Genomic DNA, 21,796 nt, shown 5'->3' on the forward strand with positions numbered 1-21,796 from the left:
TGGGTTCCAGTTGAAATAGGCTTAAAATTACTAAATATTATTTCAACACTAGCAATAATGCACTCATTTCTTCTTTTACCATATGTGAATGACTCATCCTTCTATTTTTGCAATGTATTCATAAATTATAATCGACATATAATCTAAAATAATCCTCTTTGTGGCTAGGATTATATTCTCTTGAAAGAGGTCATGATTTATAGCCAACAAGTTCTCGTAGACCTTGATTTATAATAAGTGTTTGGGCCATTCCCATATGGCCTTAGATAAGGTTCATGCTGATAAAAATATCCACTAAAATATGTCATCGGGGCAAACAATTCAACAAGTTTCAAAAAAAATTGGGTTCAAAGTAGATTTTTTATTAGCAAGTCTCAAATTGTGCTAATTTTGAAGGTTTATAAAGGAATTTAAAAATGTTCAGAAGGAAAGTGGAAAGTTGCAAACAACATCAAGCTAATGAAAATCAACTACTTGAAAGCAAATACTGAATCAATATGGCAAATATAAACAGAAAAATTCAAGATATAAATTTTATAAATGATATGTGCAAGTGTATGACTTTTAAATGATACGAATCAACTTGCCCTAATATCAAATATGATGTAGGATTAGTTGGAATGATTTTTATGGTTTTTGAAAAATGAAATTTTCATTGTTTGTTCAAGATGAAACTCAGTATATTATGACTAACTACTAGATTAGATTAACTCAAAATTATAAGTTTAGCAAGATAACATTTTCCACATTTTTATATAAGAGTAGCAAACAAGATAAGATCATATCACAAGAAAGAATGAAGAATAATAGAAACATGACAAAAATGTAATGCCTACAGTGGAAATTTTGACAAACCATTGACGTGATTAATGCTAATGAATATTACTTTGACAAACAATTCTTCATGATTGTGATCTTCCTTCCATGAATGTCCCTCTCCAAGGACCATGTCACTCAAACTCGATATATTTTACTTTGATGGAAGAGAACATAGCAACATATGAACCCAATAATAACTACTTTCATTCATTTCTTAATGCAGAAGCATAAAGTGACTTGCATATTTAGTCTAAATTAAAGACAACTATCAATCAAAAATATTCAAAACTAAGGTGCTAGATTCAAAAAATGAGATGGGGAGAGATCAAAAGTAGTCATGGAGAATTCAAAACCTAATGGCCAAAAAAATTGTTTGGCCCGGTGAAGTTTGGATGTTAGGTCTTTGTAATCACCTAGTATAGGAAATACAGGTAAAATATTTCAACAAAACAGATGTATCAAGAAAAAGACATCTTCGAGCTACTCTAAAGCATGGATTTTTCATCTTTTTGATTCCCTTGGAAAGATATTGACCACTAAGATCGACTCCAAGTTGACAAAAAATGGTGTTAAAACCAAAGGAGTTATTCCATAATTATCCAATTATAAGCATTCATCATAAGTTCAATTTAGTATTAAACAAAATACTTTTCTTTTAACCATGCCAAATCTAAAAAGAATCTTTCTGAAGGAAGTAAGTTTACCTTTTCCTTTTATTACTTCATCAGCAATACAAAGTTCAACCTTGAAGCGATTTTCTGCTTCCTCCTTCTCATGTATAAGTTTGCAAATTTCTTGTTTTCCTACAAAAAGATATTACTAAACACTCTTATACAAAAATCTTAGCATGAGTTCTTCATACATTTTTTATTGCGGTCCATCACAATCAAAGTTCAATACTTCAATAAATATGACAATAAATGCATAGCCAGAGGAAAATATTAAACTTCTAACCAGATTTTATTTTGTTGTCTGCACATTGGAGTTTAGTGGATAAATCATCAAACTGCAACTTGAAGTTGTCAAAAGATTTAGCATTCTCCAAAAGCTTTTCCTCAATCAACTTCTTGTCTTGCTCAGCTAAGAAAAAAAAATGTAGAAATAAACTTATAAATTAGACAATAAATGATCTTCAAGCACACAGAAACCAGCACTTAGCCATACCTGTATCAGTCTGATCAGCTAATTTCAGTACTGCATCACTCAACCGATCACAAAATGCCTTAGTTGAAGATAATTTTGTATCTAATCCATTCCAGAGTTTGGCATCCTCCATCTGCTTCACCTTAAGCATTGCATTTTCATTAACCGCTTCCTGTAGTTTGGCCTCTAGAACATGTATCTGCTCTGTTGCTTTCCTCAGTTTTGTATGCTTCAATAACCACATGAAATTCAAATTTATAACATCAGTCGGTTTTGTAGATGAACAGAAATTTTTGTAGCAAGCTGTGTTGCTTCCTAATCAGAAAGCTATGGAGAAAATAAAAAACAATTTTAATGCCAGCCTACATAAAATCTAGTAATTATTAACTATCAGTATCGAATGTGGATGCATCGACTAAACATTGTAGGAGATTGGATGCATCTAATAAAAACATCAAGAAAGGGCATAGAAGATATTAACGTGAGATCAAGATAACAATCACAACAGAAGAACATCCATGACATGGAACAAATACTTTTCAAACAAGTATTTTTTTACCGCCAATTCAAGGTCGGTTTTCACTGAAGCTTGTTCTTTAACCAGCTTGTCTGAAATAAAGCTCAACAATAAAGGAATGGGTCAGGCAATCACAAATCCTCAGGAGAAAGATTTGTAGTGTGAGGATATCGTGCAAGGAAAATGGAAGTACCTGCCGTCAACTTTAGAGTCGTGAAACTTCCATGTGACAGAGAATCCAATGAAGGCCTCATAGTTGCCATCTGAGGGGTTTTTGCTATACCGGCCACGGATCCACTCAAGGATCGAAGTTGATCGAAATTTTTCAAACTGGAAATCCCAAGTTTCTGCATCTCAAAAGCTTGCGAAATAGTCACCCACTACGGAATTCGAAAAACTGCCTCAAGAAACACTTCCCTTCTCTGGAATGGATGGAATATTCAAAGACGCCCTAGGAAGAAGATCTACCTCTGCTCCCTTGGAATACCGTGCTTATCTGCTTATAAACTTCAGATACAGTGGCCTGAAAGCAGGAAATGGGTTTGAGGAAACTAAGGACTATGCCTTTTGCCTTTAGTCGTCGATAGATCCTTGTAGCAGAAACAGCCTTGGACAGAAACTTACTACAACCAGACTTGAAATGAAAACCCTCGTAAGAAGAACTACCTCCCCTCAGTCAGCCAAACGCAACTATCTCCTGTCTGTCGCCTGAAAACGGAAAAGGATTTTTGAGGAACCCGTGAAGTTTCGTCTGGTAAGAGGCTCACCAGAACTACCGCCCCCCGCTGCTCACACATTCGAAGGCGGTGGAGTTGTCATTAGGCTCTATATAGGCTGTATTTATAGGTTGATTCGCTTACGGCGGACGTGATATTGATTTATTTATTTATTTGTATTAAAAGAATTTAATATATTAGGCCGGAAATTTATGCTTTTATAGTGGGAGCCTAATGTTCCAGATAGAACTTCTATAAGGTCGTGTAGCCTTAGCATTTCAATCCTAATGTTAAGCAATCTAACATCTAACAATGTTAGGAAAAACCTCTTGAATTTCATGAGTGAAGGTTTAAAAAAGAGCAAATTATTGGGTCAGGTGATTGACTATCTCCGCGTTCGGACGTCAATAGAAAGTCGACATCTTGCTAAATAAGCATGAATTTTTTTATTATAATCTATTTGCTTTATGTCTTGTCAACCCGATCGACCCGACCCAGTAACTCAGATGATTTGAATTCCGGAATAAAAGAATGGAAACGAAGCATTTTTTTCATTTCACGCGACATTTTCACTGCTCTGTTGCTCTCGACTCTAGTAATCTGCTCTCGGACTCCTTCAATACCTCCGGTTCTGCAATATCTTCTTCCCATCGGCGATAGACAATGACATTAGAGAAGATCATCATTTTGAAAAATGTATGGTTGCGTCTATCTTGTGCTTGACTTGCGCTTTTGTTGTGTTTATGTTATATGTTAAATTTTAGAGTTTAGTAATAATTTTTTACATAGCATTGTTTGTTCAATGTGATCATCAAATGTTTATTTTCTAAATTTTAACCTTCTTCGTAAATGGAAGAAACAAATAATGCGAAAGGTTTGGTTGAGCTTTACTTGTGCTTAATTTGCGCTTAACTTGCGCTTTACTTGCTCTTTTATCTGAATTTGCTCTTTTATCTGAATTTTTTTTTATAGATGTCGTATCAAAGGCCAGTAACTTCTCGATGTTATGTTACCACTTTCAGAAAACATTGTGATGTTTTTGTCGAGATAATTGATGATGAACTTGAGCAGACATTAAAGAATTTGAACATTCAATAGTTTTTGAAGTTTCCAGCATTACAACAGTTTATACCACTTCTTTTTGAGGTTCTGAAATTTTGGAGTCCTGCTAATGAAGGCTTCATTGTCCATGGTCTTTTACTAAAATTCACCTCTAACGAGGTTGCGTTGTTGATAGGTAATATTTTGAATAAGGAATTATGGATACGGATATATTTGTTTACTTTAAATGTAACATGTACAAAAATTTTCTGATAGTATGCCTAACATAGGTGATGATATCAAATGGAGGATTGATCCTCTAATTGGACCACTAACAACTGAAATAAAAACAAAAATGACAAAATTTGACAGATTGACTGATAATGCTACGAAATTAAAGACCTTTATAATATTTTTGTTATCTAATCTTTTCTTTCCACTAAACAACCATAAAACTCATAGAAGGCTCATATATGTTTCAAGTAATGTAAGTGAGTTCACTTCTATTAATTGTGCTTCATGTATAAGGAACTTCATAGTCGACGAATTCAACATAATTATTAAAAAGTTTCAAATGCAAATAACATTGGGTTACTTCAATGATTTTTTCCTCTTGCACTAATAAGTTTTCAATCATACTGGTTGTTTTCCTCTCATAAAACTTTTAAGTTTTCAATCCTACTCAGTATTTTTCTCTCATAAAAGTGCAAGTAAAGCTCAACCAAACCTTTCGTATTATTTGTTTCTTCCATTTACGAAGAAGGTTAAAATTTAGAAAATAAACATTTGAAGATCATATTGATCAAATAATGTTATGTAAAAAATTATTACTAAACCCTAAAATTTAACATATAACATAAACGCAACAAAAGCGTAAGTCAAGCGCAAGATAGGCGCAACCATACCTTTTTTTAAAATGATGATATTCTCCAATGTCGTCGTCTACCGCCGGCGGGAAGAAGATATTGCAGAATCGAGGTATTTGAGGAGTCCGAGAGAATATTACCAGAGCCGAGAGTAATAGAGTAGTGAAAATGTCGCGTGAAATGAAAAAACGCTTCGTTTCCATTCTTTTATTATGAAATTCAAATCATCTGGGTTACTGGGTTGGGTCGATCGGGCTGACAAGACATAAAGCAAAGAGATTATATTAAAAAAATCCACATTTATTTAGCGAGATGTCGGCTTTCTATTGGCGTCCGAATGCGGAGATAGGTTCGGTCACCTGACCCAATAATTTGCCTTAAAAAAGAGAGAGCATTATTCACTGAGAAATGTTTTTACAAGGCTTAAAAACTTGAATTCATAGGAGTAATTTATATATGAAGAGGAGGAGTCATATATATAGCCCTCCACTCACTCCTAAGAATACTCTAAAGTAGTCTACGCAGTACACAAGTGTGGGGTCTCTAGAAGCTCCTAGTGCCTTCTAGAGGATTTTAAGCTTAAGTAGCACATTTTAGAGCCTTTTATATGATGTGTCAATATCATGAGGGCTCTGGTTAATCTCATTGCTTCCTTTAGCCATGTCATTCCTAGTTTAACATAGCTAAGCTCCTAAAGTTTTTGCAGGTCATCATATGCTTCCCCACCTATTTTTGATGCCCTCATCACGAGTCTTCTAGCAAAAACATCTAGTATAATTCTTGGTCACTCTCTGACCCTTGGACTTCTTCCTTGCTCTTAAGGTTGGTTGTTCTTTCTTCAGCATGTATGCTACCTTTCCTTCCCTTGGCGTTAGTAGCTTCACAGATTGCCCATGCAGCATGACTTCCTTAAACCCTTTGAGAACATAAACTTGCCCTCATTGTTATTCTATTTTATATTGATAATATTTAGAGTATATATATCACCGACCGCTCAGTCAATCGTAAAGAATTAAAAGACAGATTAAACCTTCTAACATAAATATCACATTAAACTCCCAAAGTTTGTCATCAATTAAGAATCTTAGAAGAGTAAGCAAGCATGTAGTATTAAAACTTTCTCATGATAATTCATCTCTATAATTTTGATACATTAAAAGCAATATGCTTATATTTTCATCACACCAATCCAACATACTTGGTTGTGCCTAAGCTCTACATTACATATGATATTAACTACACATATGGTCACTATGTGCATTAAATGAAGACCTTATATATTAAAAGTATCATAAAATTATTAATGAAGAAAATTCATTAGCACTCCACATTTTATTTACACCATCAATCCAAAACTAGAAAATTAAGTTGAAAAACAAGTGAAACAAACTTATTTTCATTAGTTTCATAAAAGAAAAAAAAGAACATAAGAAAATATATCATTGAATGGTTTCAATGATCTCCTCTACATTCCTCCTTAAACTTACATAATTACTTCGACAAACACAAGCTAAACATTCTAATGGAATGTATGTAGTACTTCTCTAAATTTTTTTAGTTGTCACTCTTAAGGAAAAATCATAGAAGTATTATAAAGACAAAAATTAAATAGTTGATTAAACACCTCAATAAATATTACAAATAGACTATTTATAAAAAATACTTATAAAATATATGTTAGCACTACGATGCTCGAGACACTTGCTTTGCGGTATCCATAATATGAACTAACGCCGCAACGTTGAAGGATTTCCTCTGTTGTGGCTCTTGCTGACATTGACCTGCAATTTATTGAATCAACACATCACTTCGATGGTACATCATGACCTAAATATTTACAACTGTAGCACTATGACACTACTGATAGTTGAGCATTGGGAATCCTTGTGGCACTGTCTTTGACTTGGCGGCACATGTATTTGGCATCACAATGCTATGTAGACAGAGATTGGCTTTACGGCGTTGACTCCTTCAATATTGTTGCACTGTCAAACAGAGATTAGGCGATGCCATATATATATTTAGGCACTTTGGTGATGTCAATGATGGTGTTATGGCGGTATAATGTGATGCCATAGAATCTAAATTAAAAGAATTGTTCTTATCAATTAATAAAAAAAAAATAATTAGAGCTGTCTAATATCAATTATCAATAATAAATAAAAAATATATTCTATAGTTTAAAACATCAATATACATATATATAGCACTTATGATCTATATAATCATATCATAATTATATTTTCTTGAGTACAAAATAATAATTAGAACAAAAAGAAATAGAGTTGAAGAATCTAATTAGCCTCACACTCCTGCTCCTCAATCTTAACCTGAAATCATTTAACTATACATAATGAATTAAAAATCTCAATTAGTGTGTCACATGAATTAGTATAAGAGCAAACCAAATTACAGTATTTAAAGGAAAGTCTGTCGGCCCACCATCCTGTACAAGTAAATTAATTTTCAACCAATGGGTCAATTAATCTTTATTTATTTATTTCACACACGCACATTATTATCGCAATACTATAACAATAATAATGACCAGCTATTGCTCAAGTATATATCTACATCTATTTTTAATGTACTGCAACAAATAATGCTTAATTGAACTTAATTAAAAAAATGTCAAAATATCATAATGGTAGACAACAAAGAATCATATTATGAAAAAATATATATTTTTAGAAAATTAACAAATTACTAGGGATTATGTAAAATGATGTTTTAAGATTTTTATTGTATAAATTTCTGAGTAGATAAAAATCATTATATTTTCAAAATCACCAAGTAAAAAATCTTAAATAAATACTCAAAATGTACATAATATTAATATTTATAACATAAAAAAGTTACACGGTGAAAATTTTACCAATATAAAATTATTCATGTTTTTTATAAGGCAAACACAAATTTGTTAAAAAAAATACCAAAATAAGAAAATCCTTGAAATCAGAAATAGGATAAAAGTTCCTCATGGAGAGACGAGCAATTTTTCCAACTAGGCCGACTAACGAAAATCGCTTCATGACCTCTAACACTACAGGAAATTCAGTTAAAACCGGCGGTTTTTTCCGGTGGCTTTACTGGTAAAATCGGTGGTTTTCAAAAAAACCAGCGGCTCGCAGCTGTTATCATGCCTCCAGTAAAAATGGCGTAGGAAACCATTGTCAGTGGTCTTTTTCCGGCGGTTTTATTCTCTAACAGCCTTCCAACGGCTTATACCGCCGGTTATTACCTAAACATTCACTACATTACATTACGAACTCTTGCAAATGTCTAGATTACAACCTAAAGCATACACTACATTACAAACTCCTGCAAATCTCTAGTGAGAACAAATAAATCGCAAAAAAAAAACATTCAAGTTTACATTGTAATTCCGGTTTTTCTTCAACTCCCACGAACACTAGGGCGGTCGGTGTGAGATCGACGGCGGCAAGACAACGAGCAAGGCTTCGAGGGCGGCCGGTGTGGGTTCGGCAGCTGGATAGAGGTCATCGGCTGTTGTCAAGCCGCTCGATCGAGCGAGAGGCGGGCGAAGGAGACGGCGGAGCTTGGCCGAAGTGAGAGAACGGAAGAAGAGAAATGAAATGGATGGCTCGGGCTTTGTTGATTTTAGGGCTTTTACTGGCGGCATTTCAGCGGCCTCAACCGCCGGTAATGAAATCACTTAACAACGGCGGTATGCGCCGCCGATATACCGTCGATAAAATTGAGGTCCGGCGGTTACATGACCACCGCTAGTTCTGGCGGCTTTAACTTAAATAACCACCGGTTAGGCCGTCGATAATAATTGACGGCCAAACCGCGGGCGAAACGGCCGTTATTACCGGCGGCCATATAACCGCCGGTAACAGTTGAATTTTCTGTAGTGTAAAACTATGTTTTTTTCTCTTTCTTATCTTTTTCTCTAATTTTCCCTCTATGTTAGCTAAATAGAAGTTGAAATGGATTTAAATAAAAATGTTATAATGCTTATAAATATTTTAATATAATATTAATTTAATTAATTCTTTACTATAAAATTTAAATAAATTATTTTAGTAATCCAAAAATTATAAAAAAAAAATATTCATAAAATAATACATTATAGTTAAAAAATATTGGTGAAACTGATTTGCCAAATAGACTCGTGACGGTCTCAAAATCGTCACTTGTACCGTATGTACCAATTTTTTAAGGATTTTCACCGATGCCCAAAAATTATAAAAAAAAATGTGTTAGTAAAATACTATAATAAAAATACTATGATGAAGACAGTTTATGGTTTGAAGTTATAATGACTCTAGACAAAATTTGGCAAAGTCAAAATACGGGCTATTACAATCTACCCACCTTAAAAAAATATCATCCTCGACATTTCCTTAAGAATTCGAGCATAAGTTTAATATAAATCAAATTCATCCAATTAAAACTTAAATCAACTCAAAATCAAATCAAAACTGATCAAAAATCATACATTCATCTAGTTCATTCTATCACATGTTATTTAACTATGTATACAAACTAATGCACCTTAAACTACACATGTTATCCAACTCTCAATCAAATCTTACAGCCCTGGTAATAATTAATTCTTTTAATAATTATGCTCTGATACCAATTGTGATGCATGAGAATTTAAATTGAAAGAATTTTTTTTAATCTTTTAATATAATATAATATTTAATTAATTCTTTAATATAAAATTCAAATAACTCATTTTAGGACTCCAAAAATTATTTAAAAAAAATATCCATAAAATAATATTTTAAAAAAAATATATCAGTGAAATCGATTTATAAAATGGATACCCGACGATTCTGAAATCCTCACTTGTACCGACATATATCAATTTCTTAAGGATTTTTACCGGCGCCCAAAAATTATGAAAAAATCATGTATGTAAAATACAACCATCAAAATACTATGGTGAATATAGTTTGCAATTTGGAGTTATAATGACTCTAAAAAAAATTTGTAAAATCAAAATACGGGCTATTACATATATTGTTCGACGTTGCGGCATTGTACTATATTTAAAAAAATTTACAATTTTTTATATTTTCTTGCACAAACACAACTAAAATAATATATTTTTACCGACAAATTAACACATAAAATATAACATTATTACATTTATCTGCTTTGTCAAGAGGCTCCCCTAGCTCATCCTTCAAGGTGTCCCTCATATTTTGTCCTTTATTCCCTTGACCTGGCTTTCATAACTTGGAATGTTGTCAGCAGGGGCGGAACCAGCCCTTCATCTTAGGGGGGGGCAAAATTTTCTTAGTATAATAGACTAATATAAAAAAAATATAACATAATTCAAAGTGAAATCATGTATTCCATTATGATAGGAAAATTGAAAATCATTACAATTTTATCAATCTATTTTGCATTTTTTGATAATATTGGATAACATCTTTATTGGGAATTAGATCAAATACATCTTTTTCAATATAAGGCACAATACAATCGTTGAGCCAATCATCACCCATCCTACTAGGTGATGGAGTCAATGAAGATGTTATCCAATATCATCACCCATCCTACAACGGACAAAGGCGAACTCGAAGCCGACGAACGGACGAAGGCGAACTCGAAGCCGACGAACGGACGAAGCCGAACTCGAAGCCGTCTTGCGCTGTTGCGTAGTTTCGCGAATCACCCCGCTATTTTTTGGTTGATTTCGGCGGGTTAGGTCAAAGCAGGTGGGGAAAAATAAAAGAGTTTTGATGTCAAGTTACCTAATTACCCTCTCTTTAATATTTTTTTTTTTTAAGGGGGGGGGGGGGGGGGGGGGGGTCCCCCCCAATAACTTCAGTTCAATATAAAACTTCATGTTTTGTTGTATAACAGGATAGGTGGTACCTGGTTGTCAGCTGCTTAAAGTCTTGCTTGGTGTTCCTTACCATGGACACCGTGCAAGCCTTATCTCATTCCATTATGCACAAGTCATTAACGAATGATACAGGGAACGCCTTGGCTTGGTCTAAGAAATCCATCCCTATAATAGTTTAATAGTCATCCATGAAGATGATGGAGAAGTCTAACTTTCTCGTCTAAGGACCCATGTTAACATTTACCCTATATAATATGCCTTTAATGAGCTTAGTTGCTGAGTTTACTAACTTGATGAAGGCTCCTCCATCACCTCCCTTTACATACAACCTCTTTGCTTCCTCAAGTGATAGGAAGTTATTAGATACCCTAATGTTCATCATGGCCTTCATGGTTTCCTTCCCCACTGTCATCTCCACAATGAAGAGCTCCTTAGCTGCTTTGAAATAAGGGGTTTTAATTTGAGGGGCTTTTTGGATGGTGCCAAGCATCTGGATTGCCCCCATACTCACAGCAAGCCCATCATCTTCAACTTTGTCTTTGTATGCATAGTCAACAAGGAGTGAATTTAAAGTCTGCTTCTTTGGATAGGACCTTTCCTAATAAGATCCTCCATAAGTGAGGCGTTTATTAATCATATACAAGCCTTTGTCATTCATAGACCTCTCCTTCTCCTTGCCTCTAAAGTCCCGAGGATGCTTGCCCTTGTAGTTTTTAGGATGGCTCATGTCTCTCCCACCATTTTCATGGTTACCTTCCATGGGTTTGGCCTCCTTTGAGTAGTCCACTAAGCCCCCTACTATTGTTATTGCTGAAGCCAAGTCTTGTGCTCCTCATCACTTTTACTCCATCTTTTCCAAAGGTTGGAGTCCATCCATAAAGTTGAAGAGAGCATCCTTGTAAGACATGTCAGTGATTTTAAGGACCAAGTTAGCAAAGTCCTTGATATAATCTCATATTGACCCTATCTTTTTTAGCCTTCATAGCTTGGCTCTAGCTTCACCCTTTGCATTCTCAGGGTTGAATTATATTTTAAGTTCCCTCTTAAAGTTCATGAAAGAAGACATGGCATATAACCCCTTTTCCATGTATTTTTCCTCCACCAAAGTGTGGTGATATCCGTGAAGTAGAGAGAGATGAACTATATATTGGCCATCTCATCTACCATGCACACCTCCTTGAAGTATTGCTCTAGTTCCCATAAGAAGTTGTCTACCTCCTTGGCGTTGTGTGAAAGGCAGGGTATTTATGTTTGCCCTCTTAATTAGCAATATTCTTTTGGTTGCAGTAGATGGGCTTAACCCAATTTTTATTTTTGATGATTTTAATTTATGAGTTTTTCTCTTTCCTAAATCTAATAAAATTGCATTATCTTCAAACATAATAAACTTTCATAATATAACTTTTGATATGACATAAATATATTCATTTAGAACGTTTTGATATGATTTTATTGAGCTTTCACTAAGTAATTTTGCATATATAATATTTCATCTAAAATGATGCGAATAAAGATACACTATTGGGTATTATTTAGGACTTCTACATTTAATCTATTAGAACAGACATGATATGCATTTTTATAGTTATTCTGACATGACTTGCATTCTAACATAAATATGTTAATAGATTATGTATACTGAAAGTTATACTAAATATATCAACTATAGTTCATTATATGTGATAAGTACATATATGACATATGTGTGTATCTACAAGAAAGACTCACTAGAGAAATGATTGTTTCAAGTTGGCAAAAAACATATTACCCAATAAGGGAGAGTGAATCAATAGGTTTTCCTTTAAATAAATGTTTATGGTGTAATCCTAAAAGATATGAAAAATAAGGCATAAGGAGATTGACTAATATGATATGACTGATGTGAAGTGATGACGCCTATGTGAATCTAACTAACTTATTAACTTATGATTGACGAGATTAATATATGATATGATTGATTCCTATATGTTTTGCATAAAGGACATAATATGACTAATATAAGAAAAATAAAACATGAGCCAAATGTCATAATTTGAATAAATATGATATGATATATGTATATGACATGATTACATATGATTAGACATGACATGAGATATGCATAAGTTACATGATATGACATTATACATGAACATGATACGCGATGAAAATTATCGATTCACTTGATAAGCTATTTGTTCTTAGTGAGCTCAAATTATTCTTAAATTTATCTTTCTCGACAAACAATTGTAGAGAATGGATGAATTTTTTATTAAGCCAACAAGAGCATATTTAACTTGAATATTTTGAATTTATGAATATTTTTGAATTCTCCTATTTTGTTAGAATTTCAGCCAAAAATGACATATATATAATTTGAAGGTAATATGAAAATAGAGTCTCCTTCGGATAACTTTTACTTTTAATATGACCATCATTAAGGTATTTTTTATTTAATAATTAAACTTTTCAACTCTCTCCAAGCTAAAAGAGGATTGGTTTCACGTGTTAACTTTGCGAATTATCATATAACTCATAAATTTGAGAATTTGAATTTTGTTGAATGAATTTCCTTTGCAAATGTCATTCAAGATCTAATACAAACTTATAATCAAATATTTTCATAAATTTTGCTATTGCATAATCATTTACAAAAATAGGATTCATAGTACATTATTTGGAACTAATTTTTTGAGGAAAAAATTTTAAATTTAAATGTATTCTTTACCCACACAACATTTTTGGACCAAATATTTATGAGTTTATTGTATTTGATTGGAGCACAGATTAAACCTGGAGGTGATGTAAAATAATCAAATTATTTTTTTTCCATCCAAACACATTTTGCCCTTAATCATCACTACAGGAAAATGCGGGATTAACGTCGGAGCTTCCGGCAGAAATTTATATGTCGGTAACTACAGCATTTTTATCGGCGTCGTATGTGACGGAACTATTACGGCGGCAATATCGGCGAAAAGTTTGCCGGTATTTTTTCGACGCCGATTACGCAGGTTTATACATTGTAATCTATAAGCATATCATATAATGCGGTGCATTTTAATTCAAAAATCTCTGGCGTATTTACCGGTGGATTATATGCTGGTCTTAATAAACAAAATGAAATATTACCGTCATAAAATGCCGGAAAGACTTTCGACATCGTATTCACCGGAAAATCCGTCGACAAAAGCCCTATTTTCAACTCGAGCCCGTCTGGTTTTTCATTTCCTTCCGTCATTTCATTTGAGGTCTCTGCTCGCCTTTGTCGCCCCAGCATTCCCCACCAAAGCTCGCTGCTGCCAAGCCTTCTGGACTTCCACGAGAGTTCGCTGATGCTCACCGCCTCCGCCTCCGGTGAAAAGACTTAATTTTTGGGAAAATCCACCATAAGTTTTGTATTTTTTTCGTTGATTTTCGTAGTATAAATTTGCATAGAATGGTAAAGAGCTTGTTTTATAGGTTGTAGCAGCTCCACCGCTGTGAAAATCGTTCAACCTAGTTTGCCGACGTTCGCTGCCTCCACCACTATAAGATTTTATATTTTCTTGTATTGTTTTATTAGACATTTGCAAGAGGATGTGCCTTGGTGTTTACTTTTTGCTGATGATATTATTCATGTTGATAAGAGTAGAAAGAGAGATGAAGGACTATACCTAGTGAGGGGGTTGTGACTTTGGGCGAGCAAGACATTAATAAGAGTACATGTTTTAGATGTATTGTTCTTAGTGTTGTAGAGATAAGGATACTCAAGTGGATGAGTGGCTTTATCCTTATAGATTGCTCCAAAATGAGCATATACGTGATAATATTAGAGTAGCTCCATTGGAAGATAAGATTAGATGAAAAACATTTTAGATATATCAAAAATATGTATAATGATGAAGGAAATGTCTAATGATGTGAAGTGATGTTTGGAACCTTGTATTTGGGCACATAAAATGATGATAATTATATGAAAAAAAATAATTAAGCGTTTATGGTTATAAGGAGAGTAGACGGGCAATGGAAGTAGGAAGGATCGTAGATAAGTTGTCATGTTGCCAATTATTGTCATCTCCTTATTTATATTATTTAACATCTATTACTCGACTTACGTAGTTACGTCTACCAATAATCTTTATTTGATCATTATCATAAAATCATTATAATTCATTAATGCCCTGCTCTATATTTTATGTAGGTTATGGATATTAGAAATAAAAAAAGTTGGATGTATAGCCGATTGACGCAAGGACAAAAGATATTAACATATGAATTTATTAATGAGGTATGCATTTTTATTCGGACAGCGAAACAACTACCCAGCTTCATATCAGATGGAATGTTTCGATGTTCAGATTCTAAACATAAAAACTAGTGCACCTAAAACTAGATGATATAATTGTTGATCTGTATTATAGAGGATTCATGCCACGGTATTGGTATTGGACTTCTTACAGTGAGTACGAGCCACGTTTTGATTCTCAATACGGTCCATCTATAAATAGCAATATAGCTGAGGATAAAAATATTCGATCAAATCTTGAAGAATTAGTTCATAATGCAACTGAAATACAATATGAATAATATACAAAAGAGTTACCAAATAAGGAGTCACAAAATTTTTATGATTTGTCGCATGCTGTCCAAAAACCAATATGGAAGAGGTGCACCACTCACTCAGAGTTATCTGTTGTTGTGAAGATATTAAGCATCAAGGTAGAATATAATATTGCTAGTAAATATTTTAATTAATTCATTGGGCTGCTTAAAAAAACCAACCTGATAGATAATATAATTCCTACAGATCTATATCGGACAAAGAAGTTAGTTTTCAAACTTGGTTTGACATACACAAAGATAGATTGTTGTGTCAATAGATGCATGTTATACTTTAAAGATAATTTATCAGAGATTGCATAACGTCAATGCAATGCACCAAGATTTAAACCAAAATCTGAAAAATAAAAGAAATCATAAGAAAGTATCTGTCAGTAGGATGTTTTACTTACCAATAATTCTTAAACTAGAATGATTATATGCATCAATGAGATCCGCTGCACATATAAGATGGCATAATAATTACATTTCGCAATGTTTTATTACATATCTATCAGAAACATAAGCTTGGAGATATTTTGATCGTACATATCCCACATTCGCATCAGATTCAAGAAATATAAGATTAGGTTTATGCATAGATGATTTTACTTCGTTCAGTCAGTCTGCTTCACCTTACTCAAGTTGGCTCGTGATACTCACTCCTTATAATCTTCCTCCAGAGTTGTGTATGATTACTCCTTATATATTTCTGACACTTATCATTCCATGGCCAGATAATCCAAAAGTAAAGATTGATGTATTCTTATAACTGTTAATTGATGATTTAAGTTTATTATGGAAAGAATGAGTAAGTACATATGATATCTAAATCGAATAGAACTTAATAATAAGAGCAACATTATTTTGGACAATTAGTGAGTTTCTTGCGTATGATATGCTCTCAGGTTGGAATACTTCAGGCAAATTAGCTTGTTCATACTGTATGGAACATACAAAATCATTAACTTTAAAGTATGAAAAGAAGAACACTTGATTTGATTGTCATCGCAAGTTTTTATATCCAAGTCATCCTTTTAGACGAAATAAAATATTTTTTCTAAAAATAAAATGATAATATTTCAACATCCTCCAATATTAAGTAGTGAAGAAATATTTAAAAGAATAATATTCATACCACAATAATGGATTCTCCAATATTAGCTGAGTATAGATTGTCAGGATATAGTATCAATCATAATTGGACCAAGAAAAGTATTTTTTGGTCGATGCCATATTGAAGAACAAATATGATTAGACATAATTTAGATGTCATGCATACAGAGAAAAATATTTTAGATGACATTTTTAATACAGTCATGAACATCAAAGATAAATCTCAATATAATATAAAAATAAGGATGGACTTAAAAGAGATTTGTAGGAGGAAAGCATTAGAATTAAAGGATGATGGAGGTGAAAATCTTCTCAAACCAAAAGCTCATTCACATTAATTCTATAGCAAATATGAGCAATTTGTGAATGGGTGAAGACCCTACGTGTACTTGATGGATATTCTTCCAATCTAAGTAGGTGTGTTTACATAAGATCAGGGAGATTGTTTGGATTAAAAATTCATGATTGTCATATCTTCATGTAATGTCTACTATAAACTGCTTTTAGTTATATCCAAGATCAAATTTTAAAGTCCTTGATCGAGTTAAGTGTCTTATTCAAAGATTTATGCTCTTCTAAACTAAACGTAGATAACTTGATTCTTATGGAGCAGGAAATTCCTTTCATTCTGTGTCAACTTAAGAAAATATTTTCTTCAGGACTTTTTAACTCTTTGGAGCATCTACTAGTGCATTTACCATATGAGGATATGGTCGGTGGACCTATTCAGTATCGGTGGATGTATCCCTTTGAGAGATATTTAAATAAACTTAAGAAGATCGCTAAGAATAAAGCACATCCCGAATGTTCTATCTCTGAAGCATATTTAATGTATTAGATAACTCAATTTTGCTCGTATTACTTTGAAACAATATCTCAATCAAGTAGCTACAAGTATTGCACCTCAAAATGTTGGTAATTCTATAATATATTTGTGTTCAGTGGAAGTGGTGAACCCGTAGGCTCTAGCACTGTGCGCTATTTGACCGATAAGGAGAAGACAGTTGTCACATTGTATATCTTGCTTAATTGTGATGAAGTTGAGCCGTATCTCAAATAAGTATAAGTTAGTTTGTTTATATATTAATTATTCTTAACTTTATTCTAAACCCTAAAGTTTGTAGGTTATTCATTGAAAGCACATCAGAACTAAAAGAAGTCCAGAAGATAGTGGAGAAAGAATTCACTACTCAGTTTAAAAATATGATATATTTCTCGACTATTCATTTTGAATAATTTGTCTTAATTAGTTAGCACTGCATGTAATAAATATACTAATAATATAATCTTGTTCATTGAAAGGTTCACACTGAAGATAGTGATTCGTAGTATCGAAGGCTACTTGTTCTAGCTTGTGGATCAACTAGATTAGTTAAATGTTATCAAATATTTTTTATTAATAGTTATAAATTTCAAATAAAAAATTGGTGTGAAGGTAGGAAGACATAAAATTTTGGTGTATGTGTAAGAGGGAACACCCATACATGGGATGATTCTAAGTACTATGGGGTATTATAAAAAATATTCTGGTCACAGAAATATTGTGTATATATTCAATTGTGAATGATTTGATCAAACACAAAATAGAGGCACAAGAGTACATCCGATTTACGGTATAACAGAAGTAAAGTGGGGTAGGAGATATACAAAGTTTGACCCATTCATCATTACTAGTCAGGCAAGCCAAGTTATATGCTAACTATCCAAGCAGATTACAAGGCAAATATGATTGACTTATATTTATGAAGACAAAACTAAGGGAAGTAATTGAGAAAATCACTTCAATATCATCCGCACATCAAAAAGATTTTATGTCAAATTTAAAAAATCTTATTATCAATGTGGATGAACAAATTCGAATTAATAAGAGCGAGTTGTAGTTAGAAGAGGTAGATTTAACCATAAAGAAAAGTTATGAGAAATCTGATAGTGCTGGAAATGTATCATCATATGAAAGTGAATCAACAAATGATGAGTTAACATAAAATAATTTTTTTTTGACATTTTTATTTTATTGTTGTTGTATTGCATTTATTTAATTGTTTCCTTATTTTATATTATATTTTTGTTATAATTTATGTTTCTAATATTTCTTATTTTTTTCTATGCAGATGGCTTCTGGTGAAGAGCTTAACAGAGGATTGATCAAAAATATTTTTAATAGACGCATCAAGAAGATCCTTACAGCTAGACCATCTAGGCCTGTACGTACTTAGGGGACCACTTTATTTCAGCCTGCCACACATAATCAACCTATCACTCATAGTCAGCCTACCACTCATAGTCAGCCTACCACACCTTTACCCACTCCTGGAGCTAGTAGCCCTCAATTCTACTCACCATACCTCTAATTTTCTTCACCAGATCCCACGTAGAGTACCCCTTTCTACCCTTAATACCCACCCCCACCTTATGGTACCCCTTCTACTTATCCATATCCACAATATATTCCGCCATACTATCCCCCACCACCCCCTCAGCCTGCTACAGGTGGACCTTCGACCTCAGCTGCACTAGAGCAGGCGACAGATGGTTGAATGTTGATTGCACCTGACGGTGACACGTATATACATTCTCTTTTACTTAAGCTAACAAATATATATTATATGTGTTCTCACATAATATTTTTTTATAGGTTCTACCCGTCAAAATAACTAACACATAAAATACAGGACATTATATGGAGCATGTATGAAGCTACTTATGTTTCTTGGAAGAAAGTCCTGAAAGAAGTTCACGAAATGTGTTTTAGAGAGCTTGAGATATTTATGTTTAATATTTTTTATGATATGTCTAAATAAATGGTATATTCTTTTTTACTTAAGCTAACAAATATATATATTTTATATTATATATTTTTGAATACAAAAAGATTTTTGTTGACTGCCCCAATATAATGATAAAATTAGAAAGAATTTTGAAAAGCGTGAATCCACTCAGATGCGTAACATGTTTACAGACATTAGAAAAACTAGCAAGTAGCCATCGTGGATTGGAGAGACTATATGGGCTGAGTTGAATACTGCTTCGGGCAGCGCAGAGTATAGCAGGAGGAGGGATCAAATTCGACAGAACAAAGCTTCTGATGTATGGGGAATGGGTAGTTCCCTTCATACTGGAGTCTTAGTTCCACATACTGAGCACAGACGACGTTTAGTAACGAATTTTAAAAGTTTTTTTAAAAAAATATTTAAGAGAAATATTAATAACAAAAAAAGATGCTGGGTAGAGAATCAACTCCTGTGGAATTGCATAGTCATACTCATAAGCGACAGGAAGACCAATAATGGGTTGATGAGCGAGCAAGAAAAACTCATATAAGTATGTGTTTAATAATTTTTATTTTTAGTCTCAATTATATATATATAATACTTTCACAGAAGGAGTATACACGGCTTCGAGAGAGTTAAGTCATAGCAGGTGATGTTCTTTTGGCGGCTCTGTAGAGTATTCTAAGTATCGCATCTGGTTGCAAGCCGTAGGAGGAATATAACATGACAGGGTTTATGGTTTAAGTTCACAAGCCCAAGCATACGAGGGGATGACCTCTACTGGATCAAGCTTTGCAACAAGTTCATATAAGTCCTTACATAGTCAATAGATAACTGCCCTTCAAGCGGAGCTAGAACAAGCAAGGAAATCACAAGCTGATTGGCAAGTTAAATTGCATGCACAAATACAAATACAGATGCAAGAGCAACAAAATCAGTTGTTAGATGAAATGCGCAAAATGAGGGAGCAGTTGAGTGAAAAAGAGATAGTTCTAGCTGAGGAAGAGTGGACGGATTCAGAGTAGTTTAGTTTTTTCAGTGTCATATAAACTTTTATAGGTTTTTTAATATTTGGTGAACAATTTGTGATGTTTTTGAATATTTGTTGATGTTAATGTACAATTTATAATATTTATATTTATATTTTTGAGTATTTGCTGAAGTTGATGAAATCTGTGCTGCGTAAATCTGTGATGTGGAGTAATTTTTGCTAGAAATGTTTGTAATTGATTGCAAGTGTGGAAATCTAATTGCTGTCTAGGAAGGTAATTTTTTTTTTGTTTTTGCTACAGGTTTCTGGCGGATAAAACGTCGATAATCCGTCGGAAATGACGATATAACAAATTCGGTGATCAGTTCCGACGTCTGTGTTATGACGGTATTTCTGGCGGAAATGCGCTGATTAAATCCATTGTTTACGTTTCGGTGTAAATTGCGTCATTTATTCCGCCGGTATTTCCGGCGAAATTGTACGCTGATAATTTCGATGTAATTAAAGCAGGAATAAGTTAATGAAAATCGACGTACCGAGCACCCACTTTTCCGCCGTTAATGTGCCAGAAAGTTTTCCAGCGTATTATTTACGCCGGAAGAGTTTTTCCGACAAATGCCAAACCGGCGCATGAAATTCCACCGAAAATCCGTCGGAAACGTTCTCTTTCCGTCATAATCTTCATGTTACCAGCGGATTTCGTCCGCCGATAATGGCGGATTTTCCTGTAGTGCATCAACTTGCTCAATTGAATTCAAGTTACACATCAACTTAATTGCATAAATAACCTTATGGATCTTCTAAACTAATTTGTTATCCATTTTCAGCCTAGCTTTACCACCACCTAAAACATCCAAAGGTTCACCAACAACCATATAAATATTTTCATGATTCACAACAACCTAATTTTCTAGAATTTTATGATGTGTTGTAATGTGAGAAGTATCAACAACTAAATTAAAACATCTTATATCTTTTTACATAATGCTCATATACAAAAAATATTCTAAGTGCTCCAATCAAATGAACTTCTTCCCAAAAAATGTGGCGAAGCGTTACAAAGAAACCAAATAGTTACATAAATAATTTACTAAGAAAAATCTCAATTGTGTTGTACAATCTAAATTTACATAGGTTGTTCAAGCTCAGTTCTACTCCATCCAGTTTCCTTTCTCAACCCTCTCTTGTCTATTGACATTCTAAAATCTCTAGCATCTTTCCACTTCCCTAAAGAAGCAGATATACCAGCAAGTAATACATGATTCCCTGTGCTCTCACCCTCCACCTCCCACTTACTGGGCAAGATATTTCCTCCATGAGCACCATTACAAGCTCTTAATGCACTAAGAAAAGGAGTCCATAATTGACTTCTTAATTGAGCCGGTACTCGACCGATGAATTCCAAAGATGAATCAATGTATCCTGC

At 33.4% G+C, this 21,796-nt stretch overlaps 1 protein-coding gene across 1 annotated transcript; it reads right to left on the reverse strand.

Moving 5' to 3' along the window:
- Nucleotides 1–1,951: 1,951 nt before the first annotated feature.
- LOC110100767 (synaptonemal complex protein ZEP1-like) lies at nt 1,952–2,832 on the reverse strand. Its single transcript, XM_028691819.1, has 3 exons — nt 2,673–2,832; nt 2,522–2,571; nt 1,952–2,191 (listed from the first exon to the last, which is right to left on the reverse strand). Exons 1-3 carry the CDS (start codon nt 2,830–2,832, stop codon nt 1,952–1,954), a joined length of 450 nt encoding a protein of 149 aa, XP_028547652.1.
- Between the last annotated feature and the right edge of the window lie 18,964 nt (nt 2,833–21,796).

Source organism: Dendrobium catenatum, unplaced genomic scaffold (genome assembly GCF_001605985.2).
Source record: "Dendrobium catenatum unplaced genomic scaffold, ASM160598v2 original_scaffold_72248, whole genome shotgun sequence".
Lineage (NCBI taxonomy): Eukaryota > Viridiplantae > Streptophyta > Magnoliopsida > Asparagales > Orchidaceae > Dendrobium > Dendrobium catenatum.

Excerpts from the sequence above, each read along its gene's own strand:
- LOC110100767 (XM_028691819.1), bottom strand. The coding sequence starts at position 2,832 with ATGCAGAAACTTGGGATTTCCAGTTTGAAAAATTTCGATCAACTTCGA. Across the intron at positions 2,572-2,672 it reads GACTCTAAAGTTGACGGCAG|ACAAGCTGGTTAAAGAACAA; the intron begins GTACTTCCATTT and ends GCTTTATTTCAG. Across the intron at positions 2,192-2,521 it reads AAACCGACCTTGAATTGGCG|CATACAAAACTGAGGAAAGC; the intron begins GTAAAAAAATAC and ends TGGTTATTGAAG.